This window comes from Mirounga angustirostris, unplaced genomic scaffold (genome assembly GCF_029215605.1).
Source record: "Mirounga angustirostris isolate CCGP_5_RB_7025 unplaced genomic scaffold, mMirAng1.0.hap1 SCAF_9, whole genome shotgun sequence".
Lineage (NCBI taxonomy): Eukaryota > Metazoa > Chordata > Mammalia > Carnivora > Phocidae > Mirounga > Mirounga angustirostris.
In genome coordinates this window covers 131358927-131378277 of record NW_026991717.1, presented here as the reverse complement: position 1 = coordinate 131378277, position 19351 = coordinate 131358927, and the positions used below count along the sequence as shown (strand labels likewise).

Genomic DNA, 19351 nt, shown 5'->3' with positions numbered 1-19351 from the left:
AGTATATTTACAGACTCGTACAGTCATTACCCCTAATTTAGAAAATTTTCATCGCCCCCAAAATAAACCCGTACCCATTAGCAGTCACCTGCCATCCCCCCACCCTCCAGCCCTAGGCAAACACACTAATCTACTTTCTGCCTCTATAGATTTGACCACTCGGGCCATTTCATATAAATGGAAGCATGCAACATGTAGCCTCTTGTGATTGGCTTTTTCACCTGCCATGGTGTTTCTGAGGGTCATCCCTGTGGTAAGCATGGGGCACTGCTTCCTTCCTCACCGTGGCTGGGTAATATTCCACGGTGGGGCCAGACCACATTTTCCTTATCCATTCCTCAGTCGATGGGCATTCAGGTTGTTGGCACTCACAGGGCCATGGCAAACGGTACTGCTGTGAACATTCGTTTGCGCATCTTTGTGTGGAGAGCCCCGAGGCTTTGTGGCAGCAGGTGTCGGGTCCCCGAGGGAGCATTACTCCTAGCATCGTAGGAAAATGTTTTTCTCTCTCCTTTTCCTTCTAGTCAGAGTTCCTACAAGAATCCAATCTGATCATGGCCAAGTTGAATTATGTGGAAGGAGATTATAAGGAGGCTCTCAACATCTATGCCCGGGTGGGCCTCGATGACCTGCCGCTGACAGCCGTCCCTCCCTACAGGCTGCGCATGATTGCGGAAGCCTACGCCACCAAAGGTGAGCCCGCGCCTTCCCTCCCGGGAGGCCGTCCCCCGGGGCCACGCTGCGTGGAGCCCACAGGCCGAGCCTGTACCCTGGGCCAGCACCTCCGCATGGTGTGGGCCCCGCCACACCCTGTTCCCTCAGACCCTCAGTTCTTCAGTTACCCCTGAAATAAATGAGGGGCAAACATTTCAGTAAAGGGTCCTGATAATTAATATGCAATGAAATAGGGATTTTTTTTTTTTTTTGGTAATTAAGATAATGCATAGCACATGCCAGGATTCTTATCATATGGCCACTTGGCCACATGGCTGACCGGTTTTATTCAACAATGCCGCCTCTGGGCTAATTTAATTAAGGCTGATTGGTCCCTGCAAATGGCAGTCACTGTAACAGCCGGTCATCCAGTGTTTGGCTGTGTGCGTGGGGGCTCGGGGGCTGGAAGGAAGTGTAAACGTCAGCCCGGTTGCCAAGAAGGAGCTTGCAATCCCATGGGAGAGGATGCAGTCCCACAGAGAGGAAAATGACAGACGCAGGACACACACATTGTTTGACCTTTCCAAGCTGCCACTTCCTCATCTGTGAAATGGGTATAACCACATTCACTTCATAGATTTAGTCTAAGGATCAGTCAAATAATGTATGTAAAGCACTGACCACAGTACCTGGCACATACTAAATGCTCATCAAATAATATTTTAAAATATCAGCCCCAAACAAGGCAGCAGATGGTCAAAGTCAGGCATGGCTAACAGCTTTTTAGAGACAAGAGAGGTCACACAGGCCCACAGGGCCAGGAAGGCTTCCTGGAGGAGGAGGGACACTTTGAATTGGAAAGGCCATCGTAAGGGAGGGGGCATCTGAAGCAGCTCCTCTCCCTCCTGCCACCTACTGTCCAAACCATGCATTGTGAGTGACTGTGGCCAGCACGGAGGCCGGGGCCCTGGTCACTCGTGTGCTGTCGGCTGTCGGACTCGGCTGTCCTGCGCAACGGTGAGCAAAGACCCAGCCTGAGGCACACTTAAGAGCTTTGTGTCAGGGGTGACATATTCAACCTGTTCCCTGGGGAACCTCAAGTACTGATGGGTTCATCTAATTAATCTTCTAGACCTCCCTGCGGGCCGGGGAAGGATGCTGTCACTCTTGGCCGGGCGCTCTGGCACTTTGGCAGGCACCGTCCTGTGAGGCTGGGGGCGCCACGGGGCGTGCTAGGGTGTGTGACACGCAGCTGCCTCCTTCTTCGTGGTGCCTGCTCCGTCACCTCACATGCCTTGGGCTTGGGGGAGTTTGTGTGTGATTTGGGGCCAGAAGCGATCTCCTGCAAGGACAGCAACACTTCATCGGGCGGTTGCCGGTCACCCGGGGCCCGGTGGATTGTCTCCAGGGGTGTTCTGCTAGTTGCAGAGGGGGGATGGCTCTGGGGCCTGTTTGCAGCAAGAGCTCAGGTCCTCGTATCGGCTCTGAGACAGACTGGTGGTGGCAGCCATCTGCAGGGGACACCGCCTGCTCAGCGTCGTGGCTGAAGGAGGACGGGAGAGGGCGAGGAGGATGGGAGATGTGGTCCCTGGGTCTGGGCCTGCGTCATACGTGGTTAGCAGTGCGCCCCCCGCTGTGGTGGGAGGCTCCTGGGAGACCTGGCCCCGGCTGGCTCCTGTGTGCACACGGAGCGTCACACGCGTGCAGGAGAGGGAAGTGTCGCTTGTGCCAGAGGAAGTGGCCTGCAGCCCAGGTGGCCAGGTGAGAGGCAGTGCGGAGGGGGTTTCTGAGCACCAGTGCTTAGCCGTCCGCTGGTCCGGCTCCCACCACCATCATGTGCTGGCTCTGCACGCCTCGCTTTCTTCATCTGTCCAGCTCTCCTTGGGTTGTCATGAGGATTACACGAGATCATCTGTATCAAATGCCCAGCACATAGGGAACATGATCTAAATAGTAGCGTAAAAGCTGAGTGTTTGTTGGGGCCCTATAAGAAGTGACTTCCAGTAACTGAAAAATTGTCCCTTTAATTTGTGGAGATGCCCAAAGACAGGCCAGTTCTCCGAGGACTTCAAGAGGCTCTTGGTCCTAACTCTGGGTAGCAGCACTCTTTGGTTCTTCTTTCTTCTTCAAGGTCCTTGAGAAGTTTTCAGGAGAGACTGTGGACAAATATTCGACGGATGCTAGCGTATGGGGTTCTCTTCTCTCCATTGCGAAACACGAGCCTGCAGGGGCCTGAAGCAGGGTTGGTGTCCTCAGCTCAGCGTTTCCAGCGCTTTTGAAGTAGTTGCTGACGTTTCCAAATTGAGACCATCCAGTTAAAAATTTGGCTTTCTGGCTTCTTCGGGAAGAAGGGAAGGGCTGTCCCCTCAGGCCCCCCGGGCAAGCCCTGGCTGGAGCTGAGCGCCCAGCGCACACCCCTCCCCTGACCACCGCGTGCTGCTGTAGGCTTGGAGTTGGCCTTTTACGGGTCACCTGAACTTCCCACATCTGCTCTTCCAGCCGTGGCTGCGAGCTCGTCCCCTGGCCAGGTATTATTAGCCTTGGCTTATTGGGAATCTGCAGCCAACATCATTCAGATACCAGTTAGGGCTCTACTGTCTCTTAAATCCTCCAAACCTGTAATTTACAGACAAAGGAGATGAGACTGGGCAAGGTGATTGGAATGCCCACTGTGTGCCCTTTATTTGGGTATCTCAGCCAGTTTTTACCACCACCCTATGAGGTAGACTCTATTATTCTTTCCATTTTACAGATGAGAAAACTGAGGCACAGGGGGGTTAGATAAGCTGCCCAGGGTCCCGAAGCCAGGAAGTGGACGAACCAGGACTCGAGCCAGAGCCCATGCTCTCCTAGTGAGAGGCAGAAGGGGCCTCAGTCTGGAGCCCACGTTCTTAACCATTCTGCCCTGTTGGCATGTGGATCAGAGCACGCTTGGGCCCGGTAAGGTTTCCTCATGTAGAAAACACTCAGATCACTAGAGGATACCCTTGATTTGCACATAGACCCCTCTTGGCAGCCTCACCTTCATTGTTCCCCCACTATAATTCCTGCTTCTTGCCCAGATTTCTTCCTGTAAATTCTGTTCCTCCAGCTCATACGTCCTGTCTTCTCTGACGGCCTCTGGGACTCACCTGTTCAGAGTCAACCATATTCACTGCTCTCTTTGCTCAGTAGATTAGTAGGTGACATGAAAGTCATACTAGAATCAGTTGTCCTGGTATCAGACGCCCCTGCGGGTCTGTGAGTTCCTCTAAAGGAGGAGCTGTTTGTTCTGTTTGTTTGCCATCCTCAGAACTCGGCACAGGATTTGGCACGTCATTGGTGCTCAGTTATTGAGTGAAATTTGTACAAATTCCCTTGCTTGCATTTTTACTGAGATGCCCATCATGTCATTCAGGTGATCTGGGTGCCTTCGCTCCTAGCCTAGCATGGTGAGATGCGTTTTCTTTGTCGATGACATATTGGGCATATTTCAATGATTCAGAGTCCTTCCCTGCCGATTATGGGCAATACCTCCGAGAGCATGCTGACGTCACACCATAACAGAGCCTGACATGGATCTCTTTCTGAAAGGTTGTACATTTCCGTTCATTTCCATGATCAGGGACTTCCGACGTAGATCTTGACTCCCCCCACTATCCCCCCAACTCCTTCCTTCCATCTCATAAACCTAAGCAGACAGAGAGTGGGAATCGAGGAAATGGAGAAACTCTAGCTTCTGGTAGTACTGGTTTAATCAAGCAAGTAGACATCTTTGCTCTGGGATGCAGATTGAGGTAGCAAATGAAATCTCCAGGACACCAAGTGGCCACAGATGTTCTTTTCACAAATGGAAAGGCTGGGGAATAGTGGACACATGGCCACTGTCTATTTTGGGACTTAGATCTGCTGGACACGGGGTGACTTTCTGCACATCGGCCAGTGGGAGCTGGAAGTGGCTTGCCTTCCCAGATACGGCCTCTGTAAACAGCCCTGGTATGTACTCTGTTGTCTCGCAGGGACTGAAAATGCCCGGGCTCCAGGATGAGGGAGTCCTGGAACAGTCCGCCTGTCACGGCTGGTGGGGCAGCTGTGTTCTCGGAGGTTCCTGTTCCTCCCCATCCACTAGGGTGTTGTCCTCACCTGTGTGATTGAAGCTGGCGTGCCTGCGTGATGCAGCTCGTGGAAGGGGGCAAAGAGGGAGCCGTCTAGGGTGAGCATGGGTCGGTTCTGCTGACAGCCTGCTGGGGAGAGGTTGCTGTAGCACCTTAGCCACCAGGGACCTGGGAAAAAGAGGTCTGGGGGCTCACGTAAGCCTCTGCTTTGACATGTCCAGCAGAACTTGGTCTCTCTCCCAGCTAGCACCTGTAGGAGGGGCAGGGAGAAGGAAGTAGCCCGCAGCCAGGTGAATGAAAGGGGACGGGGAGGCCCTGAGGCCCTGGTGCCCAAGAGGAGGGAGATTATGAACCTGGAAACAATGGCGTGGTATTAAGCTTCCTTTCTAGATTGCACAGTGCCAAGCAGAGGAGGACCGATGGCAGAGGGCCAGCGGGGCCCTCCCAATCATCCCTCATACAAACATTTTCTTTTTCCACTGGGGGAGATTGCCAGAGAGGCTAAGGGACTTGCCTGATGACACCCAGTAAGCCGGAGGCAGGGCCAGGATGACCTCATCCTGTCAAACTGCATGACCTCCGTTCCCAGGTGGAGAAGGCAGCATGGTGATGGGGAGCTCTGTGGAGCCTCCCGTTTTCTCTTTCCTCCTTTGCTCCCAGGTTTGAAATTGCTCCTCGATGTGCTGGTTAAGAGCCTGGGGTTTTAGAGCCAGGCTGCCCAGGTTTGATCTCTAGCTTTGCCACTTACTAGCTGTAAGATCTTGGGCAAGTTACTTTTGTCTCCCTGGGGCCCAGGGTTTTTTTATCTATAAAACAGAGGTAATTATAGTATCTACATTATAGGGTTATTGTAGGGCATGAGGGAGTACAGGTAAAGCTCTTAGCATAGTGCCTGGCGGATCAACAGAGTTTCGCTATTTTTGTTCTTGGGCGTGAGCCCAAATGGCTAGACCTCTTAGGGAGCCCCAGGTAACATCCAGTTATGGGGGAGAGGGCAGAGTTGCCTTAGCACATCTGCCTTGTCTGGCAGAGGGTCTGGTCCCAGGAGTGGGACCCAGGAACAGTACGTTTAGAGGGAAATCTTTAGAGGCAGATCAAGCAAAGATCTGAGGTCTGGAGTGCCACTTGGCGGGGGAGAGGTGTTGACGGTGTTGGAGGATGGGCAGCACCCAGTGGCCAGGGGCAGATGGAGAGTTTTGCTTGAGGATGGGGCCCAAGACACACTCCCTCTGCACTTCACCAGTCTTGCCCGAGGCTGATCCAGAAGGTTAGAGGTCTTTGGAATTGGGCCCACATTAGTGGTTTTTTCACAAAAGGCCATTCACATTGGAATGGATTGGTTGATTCAAGTAGTGGTCCTTTAAGAGGGGAGAACCATTCACATGGTTCTCAGATAGCTGTCTTCATAAGGAACATGCTAAATACACAGGAGAGAGAGCCGCGGAGGAGAAACCATCTCTTGGTTGGATTCCCCTTCCTGGCCAGAGGCCGGGGGCCACTCCCTAAAGACCTCCCCTTCTCTAGAGTCTGCAGAGCTCATGGACCTCTTGCTCTTCCCAGAAGTGCAGGTGTGATGAAGGATAGCATTCGAATTACATAATGATCTCCCCTTGGAAAATGTGATAGCCTCTTTTGCCTGCCTCATATAAAGCTGGTCCTGGGGCTCTCTTTGGACTGCCCACTGTGTGCGTTCTGAGCATCCCGTCTCAGGACACGGTGTCAGGGAAGGAATGAAGACCCCTGGCTTCTGCAGTGGGCAGGGTGAAGGGGCAAAGGAGCTCGCAAGGGAGGCTTTTCAGAAGTGCTGCCTTTTCCCCGAAGCTGATAAGCACTAGTCTTTAAATAGAGAACCCATCTCCAAAAGCTTTGGATCCCAGCCTTGCTCTCCCCAGTTTGAAACTGAGTGTCTTCACACATCCACCGACTTCAGCTTAGCATAAGCAGTTGTTAGACCAGGAGACTTACCACATTCACCGACAAATGTTTTTGGAAGATGCACCTGGCGATTGCTCGCTGTCTTCTGGGGGCCTCCCACCAGAGCAAACTTCAGATACATCAGCACAAGGGAAGCAGTCCATCGATGAGGGGCTCTTATCAGGTGTCGCTCATGTGTGTGTTCACCACACTCTGCCCGGTCCTGGGCGTCTGGGTGCCATGGAAAAAGGCTTGGAACAAGTTGAGTTGGAAATTCCTCAGATAGTGGGTGGTTATGACTTGAGGACTGTCATCCTCCCCAAAGGCTGCCAGGCATGTAGACCCCAGAGGAAGCAACTATCTTTAATCAGGGGTTCCCTCTTTGAAATAGAAAAGAGAATGAAGGCGTATCTGCTCTTTCCCTTAGGGGCTGATTCTACCAGCACTGTATGTCAAGGTGAGGCCAGACCCCCGACATGGTGACTTGAGGGATACATTTCCTACAAGGATGCTTTACTTTCCTGCTTCAAAGCTTCTTTTTCCATCCTGGAATATTGGCTCCCAGGAGCAGCCCCAGTTTCCCCCAGGAAAGTGGAAACCTTTATTGGGGGGTTCTCGGGCTGTCACAGCTGCGGGCTCCATCCTTGGAGAGCTGCGTCCAGGGGAGCCTGGGTGTGGTGGGCTGGCTGCAGGCCGGCTGCAGGAACAGACATGGAGACCAGCGCTTAGCTCTCCAGCCGGCTCACACAGAGGCAGAAGCTGCCAGGGGTGGTGGAGGCGCAGCTGAGGGGACGTGAGGCCGCTGTGTGCTTGGTGGGAGAGAGATGTGACGGTTGCTGGGGACCCCAGAGTAGGGAGGGGGCGGACCAGTGGCCGAGCGTCTGTGTCATCTGCTCTGCTCAGCCCCAGCCAGCCGCTCGGCAGACGCAGTACATGAATGTGTTGTGTTTAGGGAGGATGGAGGTGGCAGTGCAAATCCAGGTCCATCCTGCAAGGTTTCTGCTGGTGGGACCAGAGCCACTGTCCTGGGTAGGTGCAGGGGGGCGGGGGGAAGCAGTGTATGGAGACTTTCGAGGTCCCGAGCCAAGCTGAAGACCCATTTTGAAGTTCTGCCAAGCTCTGTGGGTTAGGGCCCTTTTCACTGCAGGTGAAAGAAAACCCCACCTGGTCTGACTTCAGTGATAGCTGGATTCAGGGCTCAAAGATGGATTCTTTCTCCCCATTTCTCTCCGTGTTGGTTCCCATTTCAGACTCCAGGTGGCTGGCTGGAGCAGCTCCAGACTTGATTTTCTTAACCTGGGCCACATCCTCACTGTGTCTCAATGGCCCTGGTGGATTCCCACTCTTGATCTAGTTCCAGCAGCTAGCATCATGCCCCAGGACTGGCTTCGGTCTGGCGTGAAGGCTGTGATGAAGGGGGGTGGTCCCACCAGCAGAATCAGAGGGAGGGTCCACGATAGATGTCCACAGCACAGCTCTTCTGAATAGGAGCCCTCTCATCAAAGAGGCCCAGGGCCCTGTATGCCCTTCTCTCCTTGGAGGTGGTCCTTGCAGGGGAGAAGGAGAAGGGACAGTTGGGGAGGAGCCAGGTGACTGCTCTGTGACGGAGTCACTGTGGACTGGACTGAAGATGCCTGGCGCCCAGACCACATCAGGTGGGTCAGCGCTGAAGGAATGGGGCTTTTTGGAGAAGAGTCGTCTCCAGGGGTAGAGGGCCCTTGGGGGAAGAAAGACTTCCCTGTTCTGGCCTTGGGGATGGGGCCAGAGCTGGGCAGCGGAAGCTACACAAAGTCCAACGTTAGGCCTGTATCTGGAAGTCTTTCTGATTGCGACAGCCTTCTCAGGGCTCGGCTGCCCTGGGAGGTGGGGGTCCCAGTGGATTAGCACATATCAAGCCCTGCCCTGAGTCACGTGCGGTGCTTGCTGATTGACCTGTGTGATGGCACCTCATTCTGGCAGTAGTCCCTGTGAGGAGCTGAGAGGCTGAATTTCAGAGGTGAGGTGGGATTCACATCAAGGCCTGTGGACTCCAGAATCCCTACTCTTATCTGCTTTATTGAGCTGCCTTTCAGCTGGAGCATAAACTCTCATTTGGAGTGGATGCTGTTGACCAGGGGCTGAAGGGCTGGTGTCAGATAACCTGCAAGCCCTTGATTCTGTTCTGTGATTCTTAAGCCATTTGATCTAAGTCTCTAAGTCTCACTTTTCCTATCTGCAAAATGGGGATAGTAATACTCAGATGAGCGTACTGAGAAGGCTGAATGAAACAAAATGGGAAAGTGCTTTGAAATATATAAATCTGAGGTCACAGTAGGGGATTTGTGTCGTCTGTCCTCATGTACACTTGCGTTTGGGAGCAGCCGGTGGCTGTGATGTTCTCGCTCTCCCCACGGTCCTCCCCCCCCCCCTGCCCCGCCCCAGCCCCAGGGTCCTGTCTAGCCTGCTCCTTTCCTTGGGCAGCCAGTGGGGCTTCTAGCTATCACTGGGGTTGATCGCTTGCCCTTTCCCCTATAATTTTATCTTACTGTTCTTCTTGATACAGACAACATACGTATGCATTATATAAAAATCAGAAATACAGACCGGTCAAGAGAACATAAAAATATCCATCACCTGGTCTACCCAGAGCCAATCTCTGTTAACATTTTAGTGCATTTACTTTTAGATCTCTATAATTATCATGTGGGTTTTTTTCTTTAATATAAAAATGAGATTATACCACATATACCGCTTTATGACCTGCTTTTTCCACTTCACTACAGATCATAAACACTTTTAGCAGCTGTACAGCATTTCATTACATGGATAAGCTGTAATATATTTAACTAAAAAGCCTCTATTTTTGGACACGGAGGTTGTTTTCAGCTTTTTACTGTTACAAGTAAAGCTGTGACGAACGCTCTCTCAGCCTGATCTCTGTGCTTGTCCTTAATGCTTTCCCTAGGAGAGATTTCTAGAAGTAGAATTTCTGGGTCAAAAGAGAAGTATTTCCAGACTGCTCTGCAGAATGGCTCTAACTTTGTGCTTTCCTGCCCACAGGGTGTGGGACCAGTTGCCTCTCCTTCTGGCTGAAACTGGATAGAATCCCTTTGATCTGAAAGTGAACTTTGAGTCTTTGGTTGTGTGTTGGGTGTAGCCTATTTGGAAAATAAAGAAAAATATAAAGCAGAAAATAAAATCAGTCACCATACGACCACTTGAGCTAGTGAACCACTGTTGGAGTTATATGTAAATATATAAAACATAGAAAGATATATATTTATATCATATATAAAATATTTAAATGTATAAAGATATATATTTATACAATATTTTGTACACAATTAGGATTATGCTATATATATTATTTTATGGTCTATTTTTCACTATATGTATGTATGTGTGTGTACAATTATTTTTCCATGTCATTAAATATTTCTGAAAAAAGTTTTTAATGACTGCACCGTGGTGTGCCTTATGGATATTTTTTTTTTTTAAAGATTTTATTTATTTATTTGACAGAGAGAGAGACACAGCGAGAGAGGGAACACAAGCAGGGGGAGTGGGAGAGGGAGAAGCAGGCTTCCCGCTGAGCAGAGAGCCCGATGTGGGGCTTGATCCCAGGACCCTGGGATCATGACCTGAGCCGAAGGCAGACGCTTAACGACTGAGCCACCCAGGTGCCCCCCTTATGGATATTTTTGAACAGTTGCCTATGGAATGTCTGTATTCAGTTCTTCGTATTACAAATATGGTCTATAGCTCTATAAAAAAAACAGATTTATTGAGATATAATTCAGATGCCATAAAATACAGTCTTTTAAAGTATATAGTTCAGTGGTTTTCAGTATATTAAGAGTTGTGCAGTGATCACCACAATCAATTTTAGAATGTTTTCATCACCCCAGAAGAAACCTGTACTCATCAGTGGGCACTTCCCATTATCTAATTTACGTCAGCCCAGCCCTAGTCAACCACTGGTCTACTTTGTGTCTCTGTAGATTTGCCTATTCTAGGCATTTTATATAAACAGGATCACATAATATGTGATGTCTTGTGTCTGACTTCTTTCACTTTGTATGTTTTCAAGGTTTGTCCATGTTGTAGCATGAATGCGTGGTTCATTCCTTTTTTTGACCAGATAATATTCCCTTGTATGGATATCCCACATTTTGCACATTTTATTAATCCATATGCATCAGTTGATGGACATGGGATTGTTTCCTCATCTGGGTTGTCATCAGTAATGCTGCTGTGAACATCTGTGTATAACATTTGGGGTGCATGTATGTTTTCATTTCTCTTGGACATACACTTGGGAGTGCAATGGCTGGGTCATGTGACTACTCTATGTTTAACGTTTTAAGGAACCACAACTGTTTTCCAAAGTGGCTGCCCTGCTCTAAAGCTTCCAGTTGCTTCACAGCTTGTCAGCATTTTATTATCCATCCTCTTGATTCTAGCCATCCTAGTGGGTGTGAAGTGGTATCTCATTGTGGGTTTGACCCTAATGACTAATGATGTTGAGCAATATTTCATGTGCTTATGGGCCATTTGTGTATCTTCTTTGGAGAAATGGGTAGTCAGATCTTGTGCCCAGTTTTAACTTGGGTTATTTGTCTTTTTATTATTGAGTTGTAATAGTTCTTTATATATGCTAGATATGGATATAGGAGACATGGTTTATAGATATGTCGTTTATGGATATTTAGTTTTAAAATATTTGCTGCCATTCTATAGGTTGTATTTTCATTTACTCAGTGGTAGCCTTGGAAACAAGAATGTTTTAAATTTTGATTAAGTTCAGTTTTTCTTCTTCTTGTTCTGGTTCTTCTTGTTCTTCTTCTTTTGGTTGCTTTTGTGCTTTTGGTGTTGTAGCTAAGAAACCACTGCCTAATTGAGTTCACAAAGATTTACTCCTATGTTTTCTTCTAAGAGTTTTATAGTTTTAACTCTTACATTTAGGTCTATAATCTACTTTGAATTGATTTTTCTATATGGTATGAGGTAAGGTTCCAACTTCATTCTTTTGTATGTGAATATCCGGTGATCACAGCAGCTTTTGTTGAAAAGACTGTTTTTCCCCTCACTGAATTGTCTTGATGTCTTTATGGAAATCAGTTGAACATGAATGTAAGAGTTTATTTCTGGATTCTTAATTCTAGCTTGTTTGTCTATATGTCTATCCTTATGTCAATAATCACATCTGTCTTTATTACTGTAGCTTTGTATTAAATTTTGAGATGGGGGAGTGTGAGTCTTCCAACTTTGTTCTGTTTCAAGATTATTTTGGCTCTTCTGGGTCCCTTACATTTCTATGTAAATTTTAGGATCAAGTGGTCAATTACTGGAAAAAAAAACTTACTGGGAATTTGATAAGGATTCTGTTCAATGTATAGATCATTTTGGGGGAGTATTGCCATTTTGTCAATATTAAGTCTTCCAATCCATGAACATAGAATGTCTTCTTCAATTTCTTTCAAAAATGTTTTGTAATTTTCAGTGTGCAAGTCTTGCATTCCTTTTGTTAAATTTATTCCTAAGTATTTTATACTTTTGGTGCTATCATAAATGGAATAGTTTTCTTAATTTCATTTTCAGATTGTTCATTGCTGGTGTATAGAAAATACAAGTGATTTTTGTATATTGATCTCTTATCCTATAACCTTGCTGAACTCACTTATTAGCTCTAATAATTTTTTTGTGTGTGGATTCCTTAGGGTTTTCTCTATACAAGATCATGTCACCTGTAAATAGGATAGTTTTACTTCTTCCTTTCCAATCTGATGCCTTTTTGTTGTTGTTGTTGCTGTTGCCTAGTTGCATTGGCTACAGGCTCCATTACGGTGTTTACTAGAAATGACCAGAGCAGAGATCTTCTAAGATAGGGGGAAAGCTTTCAGTCTTTGATCATTGAGTATGATGTTAGCTGTGGGTTTTTCGTAGATGCCCTTTATCAGATTGAAGAAGTTTCCCTTTATGTCTAGTTTGTTGAGTGTTTTTATCATGAAAGAATGTTAGATTTTGTCAAATGCTTTTTTCTAATGAGATAATCGTATAATTTTTGTGCCTTATCCTTCTAATATGGTGTATTACGTTAATTGATTTTCGTATGTTAAATCAGCCTTGCATTCCTGGGATAAATCCCACATGGTCATGGTATACACTCTTTTTTTAATATGTTGCTGGGTTTGGTGCACTAATATTTTGTTGAAGATTTTTACTTCCCTATCCAGAATGGTTATTGGTATAGTTTTTTGGTGATGTCTTTGTCTGGTTTTAGTATCAAGGTAAGACTGCGGGGGAGGGGGGGTTATAGAGTAAGTTTTGAGGTGTTTCTCCTCTTTTACTCTTTGGAAGAGTTTGTGAAGCATCGTGTTAATTCTTTAAACATTTGGTAGAATTCACCAGTAAGCCATCTGAGCCTGGGCTTTTCTTTCTAGGATGTTTTTTTTTCATTACTCAATTCAATCTCTTGTTACTCTCTTGTTTTAATAGATTTTGGTAGCCTTTACTTGTTCTTCACTTTCTTCAACATGGCATCTTTTCATTGGAGCCCTGGCAAACAGCCCTGGTGGGAAAGGAATGATGCTTATCTACTTAGTTACCGGTTTCACAAAGGATGACTTTGAGGACTGGTCTCTGTTTTCTCGCACAGTCATACTTTGAGCGGCAGCTCATCCCATGGCCTACAGTAAACTCAGTACATGTTGCCCTCAAGGGAAGCGGCACTTCCTGTATTTGCAACTGATTGACAAAGTCAGCCCAGTGGAGGAGTCCTGGGTTTCCCTGCCAGGAAACTGCCAGCCCCGGCCAGCTTTTAAGCAGAAGGAATGACTTAAGCTTCTAAGTCAGAATGATCTTTCTGGCACAGAATGGAGAATCAGTTAGAAGGAATGAGAGATGATAGGGAAGGAGACAGGTGTCGGAGAGGTGAACTGGCTTTGGGCCCCTCCCCTCTTGTTCTGCATTCCAGGGGGCCTGACTTCTGCAAGCTGTTTCCAAGATGCCCTAGTCAGTTGGTTTCTGCCTGGATTTGGCCAACAGGAAGCATTGGCAGGAAATTGGGGAGCAAGAGGAGAGAGCAGCCAGGGTATTTCTCTGTCTCTCTCTCTCTTTCTCTATGCCTCCAGCAGCACCTCTGACAACACTTGCATCTCTTCGTTGCCCCAGCTGTGGTGGTCTGACAGACTCACCCCCGTCCCCCCCCCCCCCCCCGCCCAGAGTTTTCGGCTCCCAGGAGGGAGCTTCTGCTGGGTTCTGTCTCCCATGCACTGGCCCCAGCTTCTGGGCTCTTGTAACCCCATCTCCTCCCTCTGTCCTTTCTAGCCCTAGGAAAGTTAGCGGCCTCTTGCTGCTTCAGAATTCTGGGATGCCATACCATCCTGTTTGGCGTCTCATCGGTTTCGTCCCCTTAAATCTCCTTTATTTGAAAGAACTAGAGCGATACTTTTGTCCTAGCTGGATCCTGACAGATATTGCAAAAGCCCGGTTTCCAGCAGGCCAAGGAGACAGTGTATGTGCTGGGGAGCTTCAGTGGGAGGGTGGCTGAGGGAGGAATCAAGATGACTGAGATTTTTAGCTTCACTCACTGGGCAGGGAAGGATGTTAAACCAGGTTAGGGATTATAGGAGGAGGAGCCAGCTTCCCTTGGAGGGTGGGGGAAGATACTGGGGTGGAGGGGGACATGGTGACATCTCTGTGACCGCAAGGGGGTGCTGTGCAGGGAATCACTGTAATTCTAGGGCCTTTGCTTAGCACACCAGTCGCCAGGCGATGGGTTTGTTGGTCAGGATTTAGGAATTGATTGTGTATAGATTTGGTCACAACCCAGCAGTGGCTGAAGCTCACTCAGAGGAACACAGAGACTGAGGAAGGCAAGAAGTGAACCCCGAGCCCTGGAGGCCCCAGGATGTACCAGGGGGGCTCTCCTATCGGCAGAGCACCCAGCAGGGCTCGGGGATACTGAACAGGCAGGGGACAGACGCAGATGACACAGAGCTTTTCCCTGGGCTTTACAGGGCCTAAAACACAGGAGCATTTGTACCCTTGTGGCAGATTTATATTCTTAAGTAGGTTGAGTGAAAATGTGGTGAAAGCAGTAAGTAGACAGTGGCCTGAGTATCAGGACACGTTTTAATGTTCCGTGGAAAATTCCATGCTCAGGTAATCAAGAGTGCAGCCCTCTGCCTCCCCCCAAAGCCATCTTTTCCCTTATCCCTGAAGCTCAGGTTCTTGATGAGTGCTCCTGCTAATCAAAGCAGGTCTAGGCATGGCCGAGCATTTTTTCAGACTCTGGAGGCTGTGCCCTGGTCTTGCCAGGGCGACCCCATGGCCTGCTCTGTCCCACCCGTTCTCTGCTCCAGGTTGCTTGCCGGTGCCCACCTACCGGCCCTCATGTCTGCCAGGCCCCCTCCCCACCTCTGCTTGTCTTCTCCCTCCAACCAGGATCTCCTCCTCCTCCCTGTGAGGAGTCCACCCGCCGTGACGTGTCAGTGACAGCCTCTCCAGCTCTCTTGTCCACTGCAGTCTCTCCTTCTCTTCCGCTCTATTTATAGTTAGTACCATGCAATTTGGCATTCGGTTTTTGTTTAATTATTTCAAATCTGTCACTTGCCTCTCTCAAACTAGATTGTATGTTTAATTAATTCATTAAACTGGCAGATATGTGGGTGCCTACTCCGGGCTGGACTCTGAGGCTGTTCATGTCTAAATTTTCTGTTTGGTGGCTCCATATTTGCACCAGGGACAATGCTTGCCACACAGGGCTACTTGGGATGGCATGGGTCTTTATTTTTTTTTATTATTATTATTTTTTTTACTTTCTTTTTTTTTTTTTTTATATATGACAGAGAGAGACACAGCGAGAGAGGGAACACAAGCAGGGGGAGTGGAGGAGGGAGAAGCAGGCTTCCTGCAGAGCAGGGAGCCCGATGCGGGGCTCGATCCCAGGACCCTGGGATCATGACCTAAGCCGAAGGCAGAGGCTTAACCATCCGAGCCACTCAGGGGCCCCTGGCATGGGTCTTTAAACATTTTTCGCTGGCAACCTCCGGGGTACGTTGTTGAAGATAAACTCTATCCAAGTAACACACTGCTTGCTTAAGCAAAAGTGCAGTGTTTTCAGTGTATTCTGAAATCCTTTCCATTTTAGATAAAAATAGATTTTGGTTTGGGCCTGATATGAAACAAAATAATCTTGTCTCTCACTCCTACCACATTCAGCTTCAGGTTAGATCATCCCAGTCTGTGGACTATCTTTCAGATTGTGGGGCTCTAGAGAGCCCGTCTCCCGTGGCACCTTTTCTTTGAAAGCCAGTGACTCTTTGGGTATCCTTGATGCCGTTTTTCTCCCCTGCATTGTGGGCTAGCTGCTGTATTTTTCACTCTTAAGATCTGGGTCCTTACTACCAGGATCTCCTTGGGGCCTAGACTCATACAAAGCTGGCCAGGTTTTTAAAAGATCATTTAATTCATACTCCTGTTTAATATTTTAAAAACCAGGACTCCTGACTCCTCAGACAGTGCTCCCTCCACCAACACCCATCACTTGGCTTCCATCATTTCCAAACCATGTCTGGTGTTCATTTTCTTCCCCCAAATGTTCCTGATGCTTCGGGAAAGAAAAAAGCATCCATATTTGGAAAGCTCAGAGCTTTCTGGGGGCGGGAGCAGAGCACAGACTGTTTTGTGGAGAAGGAGGCTGTCAGAGCTGGCTCTTGTTCTCTCCCTCACGCTGGGACTGGTGCAGACGAGCGCGAAGCTATGGGGGGGCCCGGGCTGGGCCTCCCCGGGCAGGGCCTTGACGCATCAACCAGGCAGAGGCCTGCAGCTGCCCCGCAGGGTACACCGCAGCCTCACAAGACAGGGAGGGGGCCTCGGCTCTGGTGAGCCCCTACTGTGGGCCTAGCGCCCTTAATCCTCACAACAACCCTGTTAGACAGAAGCGGGCAGGGTCCCCATTTACGAGGCGTGAGGGCTGGGTCCCCTGTGCCAGCCCCTGGCCCTTTTTCCTCCTTTGCTGTCAAGGGCTTGCTTCCTAGACTGCGGCTGGCGGATCGTGTGGGTAGGAACCCCTAGGTGACCTCCAGAGACCGCCCGAGCCGGACTCAGAGGCCGTGTCGTCCCCGGGTTCCGGGGTGCCTTGGGTTGCCCCGAGCGGCTCCCAGGACCTCTTGGAGAACTTCCATCTCCCAGAGCAGCACAGACAGCACCCGGGGTTCCTATTTAAGCAGTAGAGTTCTTTGGCACTGTGGGCACGTTCCAGAACCGGAATTCCACAGAAGGCCTCGAGCGAGGCCACCTGCTCAAGGCTCCGTGGCGGGCCACACGAGCGTGGACCGCGGCCAGCAGCCGCTCCAGGGCGTCCAAGGCCGAGCCCGCCGCCGCCGCCAGGGGGCGCGGGAACCGCGTCCTCGCCGGGCGCCCGGGGCCGCGCATGCGCCGAGCCCGCCCCGGAGCCCCAGCGCCCCAGCTCCCCGCGGGGGTCGCCCGCCGCCGCCCGCCCCGGGCAGCCTCCTGCTGCCCTCGCCGGCCCGTGCAGACCCCGCGGAGCCTCTGCTGCTCTCCCGCAGGCGTCCGCGGCGCTCAGTACCTGAAACATCCCGTGCGGGCATCCCCCGGAAGGGGAAAGCAGTGCCGGTCTGTGGGCTGCTCCTGAGGTTTCGCAGGAGTTGACACGGCTCCCCTTGATCACGCACCGAAAACCCCCGGTAGTGAGGACTGTAGAAGCCCAAGGAAGATTTCCCTGGCGTATTACTTGGTAGATTAATGCACCAAGCTTGCAGTGAGTGTCTAGGCCTGACCTTTACGACTGGATACTTGCTAGTGAGCCTGTGGGTATCCCGGAGGCACGGCACCGACGAGTAGCCAGCAACAGTGCCGTTTCCCCGGCGGAGGAAGCCCCCCGTCCGCTGGGGGCCGTGCTCCAACTACTGTTCACCTGCTCTGGTAGTTAGCTCGTGGGATCAGGGCTCAGCGCTGACTACCGGGACCAGTACCCTCTGTGTGACCTTGGGCAGGTCAGAAACCCTCTCTGAGCTTGGATTTCTTCATCTGCAGAGTGAGCAGAGAAGATAGGGGATCCAGTTTTTTTTCCTGGAGAAGTTCCTTCCCTTCCCTTCCCTTCCCTTCCCTCTTCCCTTCCCTCTTCCCTTCCCTCTTCCCTTCCCTTCCCTCTTCCCTTCCCTTCCCTCTTCCCTTCCCTTCCCTCTTTCCTCTTTCCTTTCCTCTTTCCTTTCCTCTTTCCTTTCTCCTTTCCTTTCCTTTCCTTCTTGCCTTTAGATCCCTTTGGGTACCGTGAAAAAAGCAGTTGCATAGAAAAGTGGAAGGGTGAAGGGAATAAGGTGATAGAGGGGGGGCCGGGGGAGTCCTTGCTGAGTGCCTGCTTTTGCTAGTGTGCCAAACACAGAAAAAGTGGCTGTGGGGGTGCAAGAGTGGGAGGAGCTTTGAGGCCAGGGCATGGTGGCGGGAGGGCGGGGGGTGGGGGTGGGGGCGTTGTGCAGCATAAGCCTTCCCACTGGTGATCTCAGGCCTCCTCCCAGCTAGATGGAACCAGGCTGCCATTGGTGGGAGGCCACATGCTGTGCAGCCACTCATCTCAGGTTGCTAGTCAAAGCTTCCTGTTTATATTTAGATGGTGTAAGAAGAGTAAGAGCCCTTTTATTGCCACTGACCCATATTCATATTTAATGTTGGTTGTGTTAATAGGCTCCTCATTGGTTCTCCTTTTGGAAGCAAGCAGAGACTCAGAGAGACCAAAGAAAGTTTGGGGGCTGGAGTCCTAGGCCAAGGTCCACTGAGGTGCTTGTTCTTAGTTCTTCTGTGATACCTGATTTGTCTGAGTCTCTGCACTTCTTACATTGTTTTGAAAATGTCTTTCTCCTCCATTGCACTAGAGGTGAGCTTCTCCAGGGAGAAGACCGGGGTCTGTTCTGTAAAGGCCAGCCCTCACCAGAGCACTGCACACAGGGGGTGCTCTGTGAGAATTTTGGAAATGAAGAAAGGACAGGCACATCTGTTCACTGGCAGCCGTCATTCCTTGCTGTAGTTGGGGCACCCAGGGCCTACACTTTGCACTATAGGGATCTCCTAGGACTATGAGTCAGTCTGCTTTTCTTAGGAAAGAAACTAGAGCTGAGACCAGAGTTTACATGGCATCATGAATGGTTAAGGTTGAGGGTGTGTGCTAAAATGTTAACTGTGTTTAATTCCGAATGGTGGGAATATGGATGATTGTTATTTTCTTCTCGGTACTTTTCTTTTTCGAACACCTCTCAAAAAAGATGGTTTGTCATTGCCCCTGGGAAAGGTGCTTGTTGGTAGTAGTAGTTACCATTTATTAAGTACTTACTTCACTGTGCCAGGCACTGGGCTAAGCCTCATAGTAATTGGAGCAAGTGCTATTAGTCCCATTTACTTGACGAGGAAACAGAGAGGCTCCGAAACACTGAACAGCTTTCTCAAAGCCACCGAGCTGATCAGTGGAAAAGCAAGGATTTTTGAGTCCAGGTCTGTCTACTCAGAAGCCCTTGTATTTTCATTTCTTAATATTTTACCCAGCAGTGTGGCAGTTAGGTAGTAATGTGATTTTTTTTAGAACAAAGATTGAAAGTAATATAATACTTTAATATTATATAATTATAATAATTATGTAATTATAATAATACCCCATGTTCTATATCAGTTTTGTTCTAGGTGTATATTCAAGA

General features: G+C 49.4%; 1 protein-coding gene across 9 annotated transcripts in view; it reads left to right on the top strand.

Annotated features, from left to right (window-relative positions):
• TTC7B (tetratricopeptide repeat domain 7B) overlaps positions 1–19351 on the top strand; it is a 251052-nt gene that overhangs the window by 30296 nt on the left and 201405 nt on the right. For 6 of the 9 annotated variants that reach the window (XM_064571479.1, XM_045901401.3, XM_045901400.3 and 3 more), the window contains exon 3: positions 525–693. The exons of 2 other annotated variants lie outside the window; for them this stretch is intronic. In XM_064571479.1, the coding sequence (XP_064427549.1) occupies positions 525–693 (169 nt within the window). The remainder of the gene's footprint in view (positions 1–524; positions 694–19351) is intronic. One more of the 9 variants, XM_054513840.2, reaches the window with a different exon arrangement.